The 19,698-nt window shown below is 28.9% G+C and overlaps 2 protein-coding genes across 5 annotated transcripts in view; both read left to right on the plus strand.

Moving 5' to 3' along the window:
* LOC107450784 (glutamate receptor ionotropic, kainate 2) overlaps positions 1-1,142 on the plus strand; it is a 38,981-nt gene extending 37,839 nt beyond the window's left edge. For all 3 annotated transcript variants that reach the window (XM_043046359.3, XM_087169008.1, XM_043046360.3), the window contains one exon: positions 600-1,142. In XM_043046359.3, coding sequence (XP_042902293.2) covers positions 600-770 — 171 coding nt within the window. In that variant the 3' untranslated portion in view covers positions 771-1,142. The remainder of the gene's footprint in view (positions 1-599) is intronic.
* Positions 1,143-4,095: 2,953 nt separating this feature from the next.
* Positions 4,096-19,698, plus strand: part of LOC107450783 (glutamate receptor ionotropic, kainate 2) — a 39,821-nt gene continuing 24,218 nt past the window's right edge. Inside the window, exons 1-4 of one of the 2 annotated variants that reach the window (XM_071181260.2) lie at positions 4,096-4,320; positions 12,482-12,637; positions 15,694-15,945; positions 19,240-19,436. In XM_071181260.2, coding sequence (XP_071037361.1) covers positions 4,239-4,320; positions 12,482-12,637; positions 15,694-15,945; positions 19,240-19,436 — 687 coding nt within the window. In that variant the 5' untranslated portion in view covers positions 4,096-4,238. The remainder of the gene's footprint in view (positions 4,321-12,481; positions 12,638-15,693; positions 15,946-19,239; positions 19,437-19,698) is intronic. The other variant, XM_087169007.1, reaches the window with a different exon arrangement.

The following is a 19,698-nucleotide window of genomic DNA, read 5'->3' on the forward strand; positions in this document are numbered from 1 at the left end:
GCAAAAAATGTTTATTATTTAGAAAAATAAAAATACCAATTAAACTGAGCACTAACAGCGGATCTTTAATGGGAAAAAGCCCCCAGAAGCGTACGATATTTATGGCTTCAGTTTGAAAAGCAATTCTTAATTCATATGATATATCTTACCTCTGTATCAAATTTGAGACCAATTCAGTGAGTCGCTCTATAGAATACTATAACTGATTCATCATACGCAGTTAATCAGTAAAATAAACAGTTTTATACTGGCACACTAGTTGACAGTTTTTTCAGTATATTTAACGTATTTTTTAACAGGTTGTAAAAAGACAATTAACTACTGGTGCAATTTTTGACCAACTATCAGTGTAATTTTAGGCAACAAGTGTTTATAATTTAGAAAAATGAAAATATCAATTAAAGTGAGCACGAACAGTGGATCTTTAATGGGAAAAAGCCCTCAGAAGAGTACAATATATATGGCTGCGGTTTGCAAAACAGTTCTTAATTCATTTGATATACTCTACATTTTTTTTATCAAATTTGAGACCACTGTACTGAATTGTTCTATATAATACAATAACTAAGTTATCATACGCATTTATTTTTTTCTTATAGGAAGATATTAGGAAAGTCATGATCAAAGATGTGAAGTTTGCTCTCACATGTAGTAGTTCTGTAAAAGAATTGCCAATGTATAAGAAGAAAAGTTCTGAAAATAGCCAATTCAAAAAAGAACATGTTACCGGCTCCAAGTTCGAATACTCTGATTTTTCTAATAAAGAATGATGACTCTTCCCCTCTGTTGAAAAAGTATTTATCCCTCGGGGTCCAAGGACTGGAGAATTTTTTTATAAATATTCTTTCTTTAAAGGAAATTATTAAAAAATATGAGAAATTTATTTCTCTGACACTTAAAAAAAATAAATAAATCGTGTATTGCAAAAGAAATCATTATAAAATTTAGCATGGAGTTTTTTATTATGAGATATAAAAACGTGATTTTTGAAATGGAGTCATTGAAAATTAATAACAGCATGACCTGTTTTTTGTTTTCGATTATTTTAAAAACTGAATAAAATGATGACGAAAAGAGAAAGTTTTTTATACGGAGTAGAAATAGGTTGTTATCACAGTAAATATGATTTTAAAACAAAAAAAGTAGTTTTCAATAATTCTTTTGTAATTTTTTATACTATTTTGAGTATTATATTTTAATATGAAAAAAATGCTCAATAAAGACAAAGTAATTAGTGAAAGTAAAGTTAAATGCATAAACCCATTGTACCCACTACTCTCTTTTTGGAGTGCTTATAAAAACAAATCATAAGCTAACAGAAAATACTTTCTCTCCACTCATATCCTATATTTTTTTAAGAATTCAAGTCTCTAAAATTTTAACTATAATAGCACACATAAAGCATTTAGTTTGTAAAGTAATATTATTGTTATTTTTAAAACGCGAATATAAAGCAGTTTTTAGCTACGTCAAGATTTTATATATAATTTTTTTTTTATTATTTATTAAATTTTTTTTTTGAATTCTGAAAAAATAATAATTTCAGTATTACAATTGTAAAAGTAAATTTTTATTGAATTTCATAATATTAGGCAACATTGTCTCTCTAAATTGCATGAACCTTTTTCGAATTACTGAAACAAACATTGGTTTTCAGACATTCGATTTGCATTTCATTATTTAGTATTACATTGTACAGCATGAAAAATGACCTTTAGATGGAATTATGCATTTCTTGGATATTTTTGGGCGAAAATAACGCATTGGAAATTAGTTTCTGTATACCGCGTGCCATTTTTCCTAAGATCCACAAAATTTAGCTTGGCGACTTACCACATTTACATCAAGCAGCAATTACTTACAAGCAAAGAATAAGCTCTCTCATCAAAAGTGAAATGATCGCAAATTTGGAACTTTTGGCGAAAAAAGCCTATCTTCCCCAAAATGTGAAGGCAATAGATGCCTTAGGAAGCGAAATATCCTAGAATTCGCTAGAAACTTAGGAAAGGCACAATGAATGCTCTATACAGAATCATATAGTACATCTAAAGGACAGAAAAACCATCAAATTCAGAACCCTGATCATCAAGTTTGCTGTTCAGTGTTATTTTATAAAATATTATTTAAAATCTCGAGAAAGGTATTAATATGGTGACAAAAAAAATTACAGTTGCTATTTTCATGCCTATTATAACATAGTATAATAGGCATACTATGATACGGGATATTACTTTTAAGTGAATCCAATACATGAGTGTGCAATATTCCTTGCTGGTTATATTCTAAATGTTCATCGAGTTTGTGATTTCATGTTATAGAGTTGTATAGAGACTGATGAATTGTATGAAGATAAGTTAATAAAATCTATTTTAAATATACCAAGTTGTTCAGAGAATTGTCTTTACTTTTATTATTTTTTTAATGAAAAAAGCTAGTATGATTTATTTGTATTATATTTTCAAGCGAAGATTGATTTTGTGATTTATGTACCTTATACTAGCATGCCCCACGCACCCAGAAATAAAACTCAGTTTTTTAATGATTTAACAATCCTTGAACTATATTTCTTCAATTTTGAGAATAATTATGTCTCGAAATCACATGATTTGTAACGAAACGCGAATTCTTAAATGTATGACGAAACTGTTTCCTCAACTCGAAACCTTATCGTAGTGCATTGTGGGAGATTTTTTTAAAACAAGAATGACGAAACTTGAATGAAGACTAAATGATCGAAAAGAAAAAATAACGAAGTAAGACGACATGGTGGTAAAGGAGTTGGCCTCGTAATAGAAAGATCCCGGGAATTGATTCTTGCTTCAAGCTTGGGTGCAATTTATCACTCTGTTCTGTTTGTCATTCCTAAATTGTTAAAGCGACATTAATCCACCCATATGATGCCCACGGTTAAATGATAATTAGAAAAGATGGATATTTCACCACGAGTTTGTTTTGGGGAAAAAAAAGAATGATGAAATATTTTTTTAATTTTGAAGAAATTCGTTTCCTCTAAGAAGGGACGATAGTTTTTCCATCACTTTGACGAAAAATTCGCTTGCAGCACATACCAGGAAAAGTTTTCGTCAGAAACGTAGAAAGTTTCGTGATATTTGAGAATCCAGTTATTGAAGTGCAGTTTCCGTTTTATGATCTCACCAATAAACTTTGTTTCCTAATCTCCATACTAATTTGACCTAATTCACGTAAGTTCCTTTCTACAAATTTTGAATTTTTGAGCAAAATGGAGTAAAATGATTTACGATTAGTGATCTTACATTATTATTTAATAGAATGCGAAAAATTACAAACGTTATCAAAATGTGATAAATCATTATCGAGATTAATTGCGAATAATGTGTAGAATGAAACTGGAAGTCACATCTTGCAGTGACCTCTCTTTTCATTTTTCCAATTATCAATTTCGTCCAACAACAATTAGTGGTCTGGATGCTTTTAAATCTGTTTTTATTATAAACAGTCTTGATAATGATTCGTAAGCAGTTTTTACTTCTTTTTCCACACGATTTAATTTTTAAAATGATGAGATTTTGTATAATTTTCTCTTATTATTCGTTGCTTTGTTCTGTCTTTTGAACAAATAAATAAAAATTCAGAGGTTTAGTAAGATTAAAAAAAGATTAGAAAACGGATGATTCAATATTTAATTATATTTAGTCTTCAAATTTTTCATTCAATTAAGGAAAGAAAAAGGAATCTTACAAATAATTGTGAAAATTATAAAAAATATTTAATATTTAACGAAAAACTACGATTTTATTTTTCCTCAAAAACATTGCATTACAAATTTTTGTTATAAAGCGAGGTGACAAAATTCAAGAATTTTTACATTTTAAAATGTAAAAATTCTTGCGTAATGTGCCGTCATCTTCCTCGCTGCATCAAATATTCTTAACTTAGGCGTCATGTTATACTACAGTCGAGAGAGGTTAACAAAAATAAACTCGACACCCAAACCTCTTGACACTACTCTTTTGCATGTGTGGTTTGACAATATTCTGCGTGGGCGTTAAATGCGGGGAAGAGAAAGCACCTGAAAAAAAAAAAATAGATGGGGATTTTGCGGTGTTTCCTGCTATTAGTACTTTGTTGATTTTGGCAAGGTAACTTCTGAGAATAATCTTCAGATATGCATCGTCATTGGCATAGTCAGTGAATGGATTCTCATCAAAGAGGTGTGAGTGTGTTGAATAAAAAGTAGGATATGCTCGTAAGACGCGATGAACCTTATTGGCATTGTTCTTGGCGCCGTTTTTTTGTTTGCTCTTGAATCTACGGCCTTGCCAGCTGTCATAAAGCTTGGTGAGTAAGACAAGGGAAGTTTAATGATATATCTTTTTTTTATTCATTTTAAATTTTTTAATTAAGATGTAACTAAGCATTTTTGATATTTGAGAGACGAAATTTTTTAATTATACTGATAATTAATATGATATTAATGACTAAATATTAGGGATTGGATTAAATCATTTCTAATAACTGGTTCTTACTTATGTTACTTCCGGGATATTTCATTTCCGATCTAATAGAAAGTAGATTAAGAGAGTTCGGGACAGATTTTGTTATTATTTTGAGATTTTTTAAAGAATTCAAATAACTTTCATTCAAATAATAATTATTTTTTATCTTGATTAAAATGCTTAAAAACACTGTGTTTCGATTCCCCCCGTATTTAATTTTAAGTAAAGTTAGAATTTTGAAAATCTTTTTCTTCGAGAACGTTTCTCCATGCTTTATTCGAAATTAAAACAATTTAACCCGAAACTTATCAAGGAATATAGAGGAAAATATAGATATTTGTATTTTTGTCTTAGGGAAATTTATAGAAATATTTTAGATTCTGTTTTAAATTTAAAAAGAATTATTTCTCCTTTTTCTTCGCATTATTTTTAATTTTAGAAAATTTTGCAGTTTTTCAAACAATATTAACAGTTAAATTTGGATATTTGAACAAAATAAAAGCTTCTTCATCCTGAAGCTTGATTTTTTCACTTATATAAAAGTTAGAAATATCAGATTTTTCTATTTTTTTAATTCTTAATATATCAACACAAAATATACTATAATACATAAATAATAAAAAAATTTTAAAAATGTGCCCTTGACCAACCTGGAAAAATTACATGCTAATAATAGATAATAAAGACTATATATGCTAATAATAAAGACTATATCTATTTTATGAAGACAATTTATATTTATAAATTCTTTTTTTTTAAGATTCGAAAAAAAGTTATAAAAGTGGATCCATTTATGTTTTTACGTTTAAAACATAACAAAAGGTTATTTTTTAAAATTTTTCACCTAGCTTTTTATAAGCATTACTTGTTTTTAAATTATTTAAAAAATATTAACGTTTTCAAAAAAATTCAAAGTTTTCAAGCGACTGATAATACGGAAAGACTTGTTTTGTACCATTATTAGACACTGAGAGCATAACCTTTAATTAATAAAATAAAATCTATGCTCTATAAAAACTCTTACGCACAGAGCAAAAAAAACAAAACAAGCATCCTGAATAACTTTTGATTTAATGATCGAATTTTCACTTACATGCTACTATTTCTCTCTATATAATTCAATTTAAATTGTTCTAGGGCTTAATCTTAGATCTGCTAATTAATTGGTGTGGATGATATTTTAAGTTACGAAATTAGAATCAAAAACTTGCTTTTTTTAAGCGGATTTTTTTTCCAATGAATTCAAGTTTTTGAACCCTGAAAATATAGGGGGGGGGGGGGAGCGTTCATTTCCAGTTAATGTCATCTATGTTAATTGTAAAAATGGAGATAATGTTAATAAGAAGAATGGCCACAGTTATGTGAAATAAAAAAGTTTCCTATCCAATATTTTAAAAGTAACTCTACTGCACTATTTGAGATTATAAAATATTCGAAAAGTATGACTTATTATTTAATTTTGATAATTTTTCATTGTAAGTAAAATATATCACCAAATTGCTGTATTTTAAAAAAGTGGTATGGATTTTTAAAAAAAAATTTAGGTGTTAAGCCTCCAATACGCTACCACTCACCAACTTCGATAATTGTTTCGCAATTATTGTTGTTTCTTAACGCAGTTACTTTCTACAAAAATGTCCCACAGTGGACTGCTCGTAATACACGGTTTTCAGTAGAACAAATGAGTCAAGTATCACTGTCTGTGGTCAGTGTGTGGGTGGATGATCAGTTTGATCAAGCCACGAAGGGACCTATGATGTGCGGTATCGGTCGTCGTTAAACTGTTATAACGTAAAGTGCTTGACTACGAGAGTGTTACCGAAAGAGCTACAAGAGGGTGATAGCAAAGCGAAAAAAAAGTTTTAATACTTGAAATTCCTTAAAATAAATATAAATGAATAACTGAAGAGAATAAATAAAATAATAAAAATACTGAAAAAAACAATAAAATGTAATTTATTAAAACTGGTAAGTAACGAAAGGTTTCCAGAATATCAGAAATATCTGAAGCAGGACGTTTGGTCTCATCAACATTCCTTCTCTTGTTATTTCTGCTTCTCTCTTTTAGATATTGAAATTAAAAAAAATTTCTTTTCTACAAATTTGCACAACATTCCAATGTAATTGCAATGTTCCTAATTTTTTATTTGATTAATATTAGGCTGCTAGCATTTGTTCTCTTTTCAAATCTTTTCCTTTCATTAAGGTATAAAATATTTGAAGAGTTTCTAGATTGCACTGTGAGGAGGAAGTTTGCACAGTAGTTTTATTTACTTGTTTACCAAACTTTTACAATCTTAATACAGTATTACATAATAATTAACAGGATCACATTAACAATGTAATATCAGAAATGGAGTGTTCAAATGGAATCAAAAATGGCTAATTCATTAGAAAATTGTAAGCAATCTCTTGTAAATATTATTAGTAATTTTTGTGTTGAATTCGGCCCTTAACACTTATTAAATATAATAATTTAAAATTCACTCATTATATTTATTAACATAATAATAAACTTGTCACTGGAAATAATAACTAAATAATTCAATAAACTAACAAAAACATATATTTAGCTATTGAAAATTAACAACTGTTATAAAAAAAATAAGAAATTGGATGGAATGTCTGAACCAAAATAGACGAATCGAATTAGTAACGGGGCTAAATTGAGAAGAGAGCGAAAAAATAGATTTTAATTATGAGATTTAACATAAATTACGCGAAAGTACGAACCAGTAACGAACTAACAAATACGCATTTAGGGTTTTAGCAAGTAATTCTGGACTTAAATTACCGAATAAGTTGTTCCTTAATTCTCAATAAGTTTTTCAAATTTATACGATTTTTTAATAGTCTTATATAATTTCTCGAGAATATTGTAAATTGAGCAGTTGCACTTCAAAAAGAAGATCATGGATACCTACACATGTGATCACTGACGTCAGAATGAACTGATCGTTTTTAAGCAAAATGGCGTGATAAATTTAAGAGAAGTTTCTTCACATATTGAATGTTAATTTACGTGAAAGTTAATTAAGTACAGCACCGCATCGTTCATCAAATTTAATGAAATATAATTCTTTTCCGTCTTCGTCTTTTACTTAACTCAGATTTGTTATTTGTTCATACATTTAATTGTGACCGTGATATATTTTTGTTTTGTCTACTGGGCAACTTCGATGCATAATTATGTTTTATGTTCTTCATGGCTTCATGCCTGTCTTTGTGTTAAGTAAGAAATATATAGTGAAAGAATTGAAATCGTTGTGTAAGAATATAGAATGAATCACTGAATGAATTGATATTTGACGGCTTGGCTTACTCGAACTAGAATGGAAAGAACAGTTGCTAACGTAAACAAATGACACGTTTTAACAATCAATCAAGAGCGAGATCTTGACACACTACATCACTTGAAGGTATCCCATTAACTACATTTTAGAATCAAGTTAAACATTTAAATTAGATGTTGCTAATAGGAAATTGTGCAAAAACTGTTCTTTATCTCATTAATATTACAGATGTTAAGTATTGTATCAAGTTAAATATTTAAATTAGCATTACTAATAAGACGCTAATGAAATCTATTCTTTGACTCATGTTTAGATTAAGTTAAATATTTAATTTAGCTGTTGCTAATAAGAAACTGAATGTAAAAATTATTCTGAGAGAATTCAACCTCAACAGATGTTTTAATAGATAAAAAGATCCTTTACATGTTATAAAATAATAATTTTTAGGACATTTGAAGACATTTAAAGACCACCACAAGATTTAAAACCGTTGCGGGAGATTCAGGAACATTTCAGGATTCATTTCGTTTCGGATGATTAAGGAACAAGAAGGAATATCATACCGATTATTGGAAAGTAGTAATATATGAAAAAAGTTAGACAAAGCATTACTGAATACTCGGAAGTATTTCATTTAATCTTATCACCGCAGAAAAATATATAAAAAGTTTCCACCCTAATGCTAGAGCACATAAAAAGACGATGCGTTTTTTTATCAATGTGCACAGAAATGGCAACAGTTTGCCCGAACGATTAAAAAAGATAAAAAATCAGAATTTGAAGAAATTGATGAATTGATGAGTTTATCACTTTCTTTAATTATTTTTAAAAATTCTTTATTATCGTTTGGTCATTTGCTTTACTTTAGTTCTATGTAATGCTTAGATGTAAATTCGTTTAAGATGTCGTTTGTAAGTTAATAAAGGAAAAACACATTTTGCAAAGTAAACTATGATTTATTTTAAATGCTTTAACTTCTTATCATTTTTTTTTTGGTTCTTATATTTATTTCAATGTTGAATTCAATGCGTATTTACATGGATGATATGTACCATTAAATTTTGTGAAAGCACCTGATGGAGGAATAAATACGGAAAAGAGTTATTAATGTAGATTTTTATTCTTTTTTCTGTTTATTGTAGAAATTATTATATGAGAGAAAAGTAATAGACAAAAGTCAATAAAAATATGAAATAAATACTTTTCCCTCATTATAGAATTAAAATGTAAAACAAAAAAGTTGGAGTTGATTAAAATTATTTTTGTTTCTACATAAATGCACAAAAGGCAAATATTTAAAAAGCTAACATAAAGTCAGACAATAATTTTCCATTGAAATAAAACATTAAAACTCAACTTTATAATAATATAACACAAAGAATCATTATTCAATCATGCAACAAATGTAATCATACAGAAATAGATGAACAATATGACAGACATTACATAATATATCTTTTTCTTTCATTTTATAACCATCGTTGGACAGTCGACCTAATTTTTGGGTTAACGATTGCTAATGTTTAACTACGTAGCCTTGTAATTTTGAACCCAATCCAGAAGATCAGGGACCTCCTGGATCAGGTATTGGGAGAAATTTGCCTTCGTGGAGGATTTTTCAATGGAACTAACTCGCATTTGTAACATGGAGAGAAAGACCACGAGATTCTCTCTGAGTACTCTAACCCATGATCCGTCTACCACTGAGGTAAGCGTTGTAAGCAATTGGGTCAAATCAAACTTCAGGAAACGCGTCGTGAGGACGTTAGAATACAGAGTTCTAAGGTATTATAGCTCATAATTATCACTTTCCGTATAGTGGAGCAGTTATCTTAAAGACTTTAAGACAATTTCGTTTCTTGGTACTCAATTGGTTAATTGAGCCGACCTCGAGAAAAAATGGCATGAAGTGAAATAGAAAATCTTGATATTAGAGAAAACTTTTTTTAAAATGAATTTTCAGAAACTCTATTCGAATTTGGAAGCTTTCTTTTTATTGTTTTCTTAATTATTCCCCCCTTCCAAATTTTTTTAAGCTGCATAGCCTGTAGATTTTGCAGACACTGTGTAACTATTGAGGTGCAATCAGAAAGTATATGTATCTGATTCAAAACTTATGGTTGTCGTAAATTTCGTCTAAATCTATTTTTCAATTTTTACTACATTTCATACGCTTTATTTATACACTTTTATTACTATTTAAAGTATTTATATTTATAATTGAAATATAATTTATATTGTAAATAGTAAAATTTATCTTCTGCATTATAAAAAATTTGCAACAATGAGTACGTTTTATAATTTTTTGCTAGAACATTTGAAGCAAGTATATGTTTGTAATGAAAATAAAATTTTAAATCACATTTTAGAAATAAATCTCGGTTTTTTGTAATGTGAAATACACGTCTAGGGATTGCATTTGTATGAATTTTTACCCGGGATAACCTCCATTTGCAATTGCTGGTTAGAATCTTAAAATTATAGAGAAAATTTAAATTGATGAGGAAAAAAGCTTTGCATTTAAATTGCACGAATTAAATTGAAAGAGCAACAGAAATTAATCAAAAGGAGTAAATAAATAAAAATAGGAAGATGAAATTCTGGTTGACATCTGGTTTGAACCTAACAACCTATGAAGACAAGGATTAGTTCAGGCAAAATAGATTTTTTTCAAGAAAGCTTTATTTTTTCTATATGCATATTAAGGCAAGAGGCCAACAATTTGAGACCATATTTGTTCCAGGAAAATACTGAAAAAAATTTTACTTTTTGATAATTACTTTTTTTTATATTAAGATAAAAATTTTCTGATGACAAAATATCTCTCTTAAAAGCAAGTGTTACTGATAAATAAAGATTTATATTTCTTTGAGAAAACGGAAAAAGTCTTACGAAAGTTCCCTTCTCTAAAATTACAACTTCTAACATCTTCAGAGTTTTTTATTTTTAGTTTTTCCAGATAAGTTTTATTATTTAAGCAGCTTTTTAAATTTATTAGAATATGCTGTGCTCTTTAGAATATGATTCTGATATTCTGTTGTGAGTGAAAGATTTGTCCTAGAATATAATAATAAAGTGATAAAGTAAAAAGAAATTTTAATTCAAAGCTAAATTTAATTTTGCAATTTTATTAGATGTTTTTCCCTTTTCTAATCATCATATCCGAAGTTTTCTTTGTGAAGATTTCACATTCAAATAATTTTCTGAGGACACCCCCTTTTTATAACGACACCTAATGAGTTACAAATTTTAAGGGAGTTCAGCAGTTACGGATTTAAGAACAGCAAAAGGTCTTCTGCCTTCACATCATAAAAGTGTCTATTTGTTTGGCTTTTGTATTTGTATTACGTATTTGATTAGTACTGATATCTAGTTTAAAATAAACTAACTATCTACAATTACCTTAAAAATATTCTGGTACTGCCATCTGGTGAGTAAAATGAGAAATAAAATGGTATCCGGGTAAAAGAAATGAATTAGTATGATTCTTATTGGTGCGTTACTACTGAACACTCCAGCCCGTCAATATCACAGGAGCGAGAAATAGAGGGTGAAACCTCGCCCGTCGTTTTCGCGGGAGCGAGAAGAAAAGGGTTAATACATATACTGCGGAGATAAATGTCTTACGGCTCCTCGAAGCAGATATGTGTCGGAAACATTAACTTAGTAGTGATAAATTTTGACTATCATGAATAGGCCGCGAGCTATAGCATCATGCCAAGTGATACTGAATACAATTTATCTCTATTTTGCTGGGATGAACTACAAACGACATGTTTTGTTTAATTTGACGACTTAAAACCCCCGGGTAGAGCAGCAAATAATAATAAATAAAGAGAAAAGTAATAAATTTTTTTTAAAAGTCAGTTCCTACTTAGGTTAAAAAAGAAAAAAATTATTTTAGTTACTTCTTATTCCTATGCAAAATGAAATTCCTAGTGCACTTTAGCATCCAAATAGAGTCTCGGTGCTGCCATCTAGTGTGGCAGAAACTAGACGTCCAAATTGACATGGCCAACGGTATCTCACCCATTGTGGTGGTCCTGAAAGAGTGGATACCACTTCTGGAGAACGCACTAGGTCTGCTCATCGGGAAGACTGATTGTGCAGCTCATAGGAAAAAAAAACTTTTTATTGAATAATTGCAATTTTTTTCTTCCATATAAAGCTAAAATTAATTAATTAAATTTAATTAATGAATTAATATTTGAAAAAACTGTATTAACATCAAGTGTCATCTACAACAAGTTTGAAAAATGTATTTGAACTAGAGTGGATGGATAAAAATATTTTCTTAACGATTGAAAATTTTAACAAGTTATAGGGAGAGAGAGAACTAATAGTAGAAATTGAATAATTGGAATTATTTCAGCTTTATTATATGTGTCAATATAACCCTTTCAGTTTTGCTCATGCTTTCGTAGTATTATTCAGTATTGATTTACTGATTTTTTCTTTTTTTTTTATTCACACCGTACGAAGAACGGAAAATTCAACCAGTTAAAAAATAAAAATAATTATGATTGACCATGGTGGCTAGTGAGCAAAGTGATCCGAGGATCGTTAGATTTATTTAAAAGGAATCTTCTAGCTCTTATAAGTGGAGTTGGACCATTGTTTAAAAAGGATCTTTATTTATTTTACGTCTGATTGCGTGACAATTAGGAAACATAATTTTGAATCGCTCTGTATTTTTTGTTCATATTTTAGGAGGATTATTTGATACTGAGGATGAAGAACAGGAACTAGCTTTTAAAATTGCGGTAGAAATCTTCAACAACAATACGAAAAGAAGGTCGAGACCCAGACTAGAAGCCCAAGTGAAGAGAATAGCAACCGGTGATATCTTTGATGCAACGCAAAAAGGTAATTGAATTTGACATTCTTAAAGAAAAATAACGTAAGCCAGCAATTCTCAAATGATGTTTTATGGAACTCTAGGATTCCGTTAAATGGGTTCCGATTATTAGAACTTTTTTAAACTGTTTTTGTTGAAAATTTTTAAAACCTATAATTATATCCAATCAATAATCTATTATTTACTTCATACTACTGTTGCCTTTTCGATATTATTTCTAGTTAAAAGTCAATAAAAAGATATAGTTCATTTTTTTAATAGAAGAAACACATAATTTTCTAAATAATAATGCAAAATTGTGAAAAGACATACATATATAATTTATTGCATTAGTATTTTATACTGCCCTTTCAAACCAAAAAAGAAAAAAAACTGAATTTATAACAAAGAAATACGTTTCCCTAATAGCCATTTTCAACATCTATAATAATTCTTTTAAGTTTTATTTAAACGAAGATTAATTTTCATTCCATAATTCAGTTTATTTAGCTTATGTTCATAGACCAAAAACAAAATCAAAATAGGACTAAAATCAGCTCCAGGACAGTAAATTCAACTGTCGGATCATTAAACCTAATTTCAGATTATTAATGATAAAATAAGGAGAGAATTTCATTCTTCATATTAAATATTTACAAAATAAGGTCTTCTTTTATAGGCATAGTCTTTATATACTTCAGTTATAAATCCCGGGTTCCATCCAAAGAAGGTTAAAAATTTAGTGTTCCATACTCGAAAAAAAACTTAAAAACCGTTGACGTAGGCAAAGCTTTGCATTCAAACTTGCTTGAGATTCATACAATTCAACCGTAATATCGATATTGTTAACCATAATATCTTTCCAGATATTAGCTATCTTTCATATAACTCTTTCTCTAACAATTAATTAACAAGAAAATGCAGCCAGTGACAAAAGAAGAACCAACAAGAAGAAAACTTAGAACTTATTAAACGGTATTTATTGCGAATCTCAGTAACACAGACTGTTATTAATAGTCATTTATCAATTAAAAAGAGAAATTACTTCGACGCGATGTTGAAACTTTTTTTTTCTCCCTCGCGTAATTGATATTTAGAGTAAAAGATGCCAAACGTTAAAAACAGCGCCAAACTTTTACGCTTTGAATCAAGAGAGTTTTTATAGTAAGAGAAAATTAAAAAGTCACTAAAAAATGCTTACGCGACTTGAGAAAGAGTTCTGCATGTTTTTAGTGGAATTCCACGTAATCCAAAAATGGCTCTGCATCATATGTTGTTAGGGTCGTTTCGTTGAAGAGAGAAGGAGAGAGAGAAAAAAGAAGTTATTTTTAACTTTAGGGGAGGGTGCAGGTGAAAGTGACTCCCCACAAAATAACCAGATTGAGACTAATTCTTCAATTATACCTGTCGTCATTTAAGGATTATATATATTATTTTTTACAGGGGTGAACAAAATAATGAAAACACTTCTATACTAATATATTTTTTCATATTTGTCCTGAAATACTGAAGGAATCATTTCATAACTTAAAAAGTGTTTAGATCATGCGATTTCTCATACAAATCAATGAAGCTAAAAGCTTTCGGATGCTTGAAGGACCGACAATAAATTAGAAACGAAAAATAATGTTTCTGAACACCCTATGCCAAACAATGCAGCAATGAATTTGTAACTTGTGACAGTTATTTTGATTATTATATGCCTTAATACAGCAAAATTTCATAAACCTAGCTTAAATATTTATAGTGATATAAGCATTTTTATTAAAAAAAAGGATTTATTTTGTCTTAAGTTTCTTGCTAAAACTTTAAAAATATTCAACGAAATTAAACAAAATTTTAGTGAAATTTAAAATTAATTGCAAAGTTTTGGCTTCAAAATTTGAGAAAAAATTCGTCGCAAAATGCGCAAGATATGAGTGTTTAAAGCAATTCTTTTAAACTGCGCATGCGTGGGAAAATTTAATTTTTTTTCTTTTTAATTTTGTAGTGAATCGTATTTGACAACTAATTAAAAAATCCGATTTGAATATCTAAAAAATATAAAAAGATTCAAGCAATTTTAGTACTTTTTAAAAGAATGCTCAAAATGATAAGGGGTTTTCTAGATATTTAATTTTGTGCTATTAAGCAAGAGTTATTAAAAATGACACTGGCATTGTTGGGGATCCTCCCCATAAAAGTATCTCTTTTTCACCTGCCTTCTTTCCTTATTAAATTATATTTTGATGTATGAACGTTTATATTAAGGTATTATCATTTGTTATTAAATTCTGTCTTATGATACAAGATAATATTCGTAGAAAACCCCTCATCATTTACCCCTCATATATTATATTGTAAAATAACATCTTTTATTGCTATTTTCTTTTATTATGTCTGAATAGAGGAAAAAAAAACAGCAAATTTTCATTGGTAAATTTAATTTAAAAGATTAAAACAAGATTGTTCTAATTACCGCATTTGCTTGTTCTGTGATAATCAACGTTTTATCAGAATGAAACAAAGTAGCAATAAAAACATTCTTGTTTATTCTTAAATTTATAATTAAAATTGTACTTATAACTATATATTTTTATTTTACGGTCATCTACGTTGTATCAAAATTAAGGTAAGTAGCAATACCAGATTCAATGTAAATTAATAGATTTATTAAGAAATTTTCATTAATTAAGGCATTTTTTATAATACTGTTGCTCAAGTTATATCGAAGTAAAAGATTGATTGCTTATTGTAAGATTTATTAAAAATATTGTACTAATTGATAGATTTAATATTTTATGGTACCGTGTATTAAATTGAACACGCTATATCGAAATAAAAGAAAGTAACAATATAAACTTCACTGTTGATTGTTAGATTCATTAATAAAATTTTATTACTTATCACATTTGTTAGTTTCACGGTGAAAGCTGTAATGAAAAATAAATTATTTATTGTTAAGTCTATCAAGCAAAATTACGTTGCAATTGAATATATTCCGGTTTTTCTGCTTTCTCATTTATATACGATCTAAAAAAATGCTACAGTACTTAATTTATAATTATTATGTTTTTGTAATTTGCAATTTATTTTTATGAAATAGTTTGCAGCTTATTAGAAACAGGAGTGGCGGCAATATTTGGACCACAGGATCGCTTAACAAGCCTTCATGTTGCCTCGATTTGTGACGAGTTCGAAGTGCCCCACATCGAGACCAGATGGGATCGAGCACAGAAACGAGATGACTTGTCAATCAATTTGCACCCTTCACCCAATGTGCTGAGTGATATGTACGTAGCTATGATTAAACACATGGGGTGGAAAAATTTTACACTTCTTTATGAAGAAAATGAAGGTACGTTTGGCTCTTGTTTTCTATGTTTGTTAAATTTTTTAAAATAAATATTAAAAGATAATCCTATTGTTCTGTAGTGTATCTACCACTACAAAAATACAATTCCAGTTTCCTAGTGTATAAGACATGTTAACTAGATTCTATGGCGGGGTACCTTTTCATAGATGACGGTTGACACTGTTTATAACTACCATTGTCACATTGGTGACCCGGACGTGATGTGAGCCCGCCTACCTTGACAGTAACGCCCATTTCGATCTGAACACGCCTACTTCGATGGATGTTCCACAGTGAACAGTTGACTTACTACTTGTAACTGTGACACTATCCACCTACTCGCTCTGTTGCTACTCAGTCTCGATCACACACAGCGTACAATTCACTCGACTGCTAAAGGTAACACAGGAGTAACCACTACCGTGAACTTAATACAGCTCTCACGATCAGCATTTAAAAGTACGGTGATCTTAGTACAGCTCTCCGGGTTTCTAGTAAAACTGCTACGAATCAACTAGTGATATCCGTTCATTGAATTCTAACACCGATAAAATTCTGGTGGGGGACTACTGTAGTGTATCTACTACTACAAAAATACAATTTCAATTTCCTAGTGCATAAGACGTGTTAACTAGATTCTATGGTGGTGTACCTCTTCATAGATGAAGGTTGAAATTGTCGATAACTATTCTCCCCATAGTACTCTAAAACTTTTCTTTTTAATTACCTCTTATTAATTTCAACTCATTTATGCTTTTTTATTATCTGTTGCATCAAATGCATGAAAAATATAGTACTTCAATGTAATATTCAAGCAGCTGTTGTTTCAAACTCTGTTTTTCTTATTTAGCCCTTATGACACAGATGTACTGTAAAAAGTGGAAACTCGAATATCACGAAACATTCGTCGTTTTTGACGAAATCGTTTCCTGGTATATGCTCCGAACGAAAATTTCGTCAAAGTGACGAAATAACTATCGTCATTTCGTCAAGGAAATTTTCACGTCACTTCTTCAGTTTAATTTCGTCAAAATTAATGACATATTTCCTCCTTTTATTTTTTCCAAAAAAAAAAAAAAAAAAAAAAAAAAACTCAACAACAAAAAGTATATAACGTATTTACCTTTTCAAATAATCACTTTATCATGGGGATTACATAATTAGTATAGTACACCAAGGACAGATAGAACAGATATTTAAATTACTCCCTTACCTGAAGCGAGGTCCGAAGCTCAGATCTTTCAGGCACCTGGCCAAACCCTTGACCGCCACACTGTTGGCCGGCTTAATTTGTCACTTAGTTTTTGATATTCTATTCTTTATTGTAGTTTCATCATGTTAGTTTACAATCTACCACAATGCACTAAGACGAGGTTTCGTGTTAAGGAAACATTTTCGTCATATATTGGAGAGTTCAAGTTTTGCCACAAATCAAGCGATTTTGTGACGAAATGATTCTCAAAATTAACGAAATGCTGTTTAAGGATAGTTAAATCATCGAAAGTGAAAGTTTCATATCTAAGAATGTGGAGCACCGGTAACCCTTTTATATATTCTATATTTTTTTCTGACTCACAAATAACGAGCAAAAATATATTTCGGTATTTTTTATTAATAAAATACTAGTTACTAATTAAAATACTAGTTACTAGTATAATAGTTACTAAAAAAATCTGCTAAATTTTCGGAATTATGTTTGAACTGAAATATTAAATCAAAACTTGTTTGATAATATTTTTTCATTCGTATTAAACAATTTATCAATTAATGATTTTGTAAATTAAAGAAATTTCAATGACGAATAACTTTTCCTTTTAGATCTAAATAACGGTAAGCAGGTGCAAATTTAAAAAAAAAAAGGGCGAACTGCGTTTGGAAGATATTACCTTTAACGCAGAAAAGACACTCGTGTTTCATGCTGTATTTCATAACCATAAAGTATTAAGTGCTAAATATAATGATAATATAATATTATAATATAATGCTAATATAATAAGTGCCAATTATAATATTTTCCACTTTTTTTGACCTAAATTAATACAAAATAATGAAAAAGAGTATGGAAAATTTGTTTAATGTAAATTTTTCGTCTGAAACTTAATTGACCAATTTGTACAATGAATAGTTTAAAAAATTAATCTTTAAAACTTTTTATTATAGGAATTTCACACAATTTTGTCAGATTCTGATATTTTGCATCACGTCCTAAATTGTAATGAATTTTTTAACTTAAAAAAAAATCAAATATTTTAATGAAGGATTTTATTAGCTATACTCCAGTTGGCGTCTTTATATTTAATGTTGATTAGTAAATTAATATAACTTGAGCAACATTCTATAAAAACATGCCTGAATTACTTACATAAAGTATTCAGTAGAAATTATGTTAAATTATAAAATATAAATAAGAATATGCTGCCAACGTGCTGTAGTTATTAAATCTTCTAAAGTTTAAAAAGTCGATGACTTTTACATCAAGAAACTTTGTATTTTAACCTTATATGCATTAACGTGACGAAATTTTTCTTTGAAATTAGTTCACAACATTGTTAAAAATGGTGTCATAGGTTTAAAGATAAATGCAACTTTGAGATATTCAATAAGTTTAAAGTGAAAATACACTGTTAGAATTTTCATTTTAAAATTATTTTAAAATGACCGGCAGTAGACTGTTCTATCCAATTAACCATAAAGTTTACGTTATTGTTACAAATTGTTATTTAACCATTTTTTTTGAAAAATTTCCAACTACTGACGTCATGCCGTGACTCTAATAATTATGCTAATGCAACGCCGTAATGTATTACAGTACAGAACCCGTTATCCGGAAATCAGAAAACCAGAAAACCAAAAAGCCGGAACGAAATTCGATAAATTTTCCCACCACTACAAAAAAAAAATTTTTTTTTCCTTATAAAATTTTAGGATTTTTCGTTCTTTTTTGAAAGATGTTTACCTTACCATCATTTTGGAAATAATCATTAGTGTATTGCTCCATCGTTTTTTCTTCTTTTTAAGATTATTTCCAAAAACAATTTTTTTTAGTTGTGTTTAACAATAAAAAGACGGCTTTTTGTAGCGATTCAGTAAACCGGAAAAATCAGTTATCCGGAATAGCGATGATCCCGATCGTTCCGGATAATCGGTTCCCTACTGTATTAAATTTTACTATACATTTTTAAACATTAAAAAAATAAAAGTTTCAGAAAAGTTGTACAAACTACCCATCGTAAATTTGAAGGTACAATTTATTTATTATTAATTTCAATATGTGATTTTTGTGTTTTCTTTTTAAAGGTTTTTTACGTTTGCAAAATTTCTTGAAAGGGGCACAAGGAAACGATTCTAATGTGCAAATATATAAATTTGAAGAAGACATTCCATATCGTAGCACATTTTGGGAAATAAAAAAGGACATTCAGAAACTGAAATTAAAGAATCAAAAAATCATTTTAGATGTAGGAAGAAAGAATTTATACGATGTTTTAAAGCAAGTAAGTAATGTTCTCCAAAATTATTAGATTACATAAACTAACCAATCCTAATATTAATCCCAATATTGGGTTTTTAGTTCGTTAGAAAAGTGTTACTCCCTTTAAAAGTAAACTAATATCATGCCTTTGGTCACGAAAGTATGGAGTCTGAAACTCCACGATATTTTTGCCCTCTCAAATAGCTGTTGCAGGAGGATGTAAGTTTTATAAAAGTGTGATTAGTTTGAGTCTTTTACCTTAAGATATTATTTTGCATTAAAAT

The sequence above is a fragment of the Parasteatoda tepidariorum genome, chromosome 8 (assembly GCF_982258835.1).
Source record: "Parasteatoda tepidariorum strain Cologne lab strain chromosome 8, Ptep-v5.0, whole genome shotgun sequence".
Lineage (NCBI taxonomy): Eukaryota > Metazoa > Arthropoda > Arachnida > Araneae > Theridiidae > Parasteatoda > Parasteatoda tepidariorum.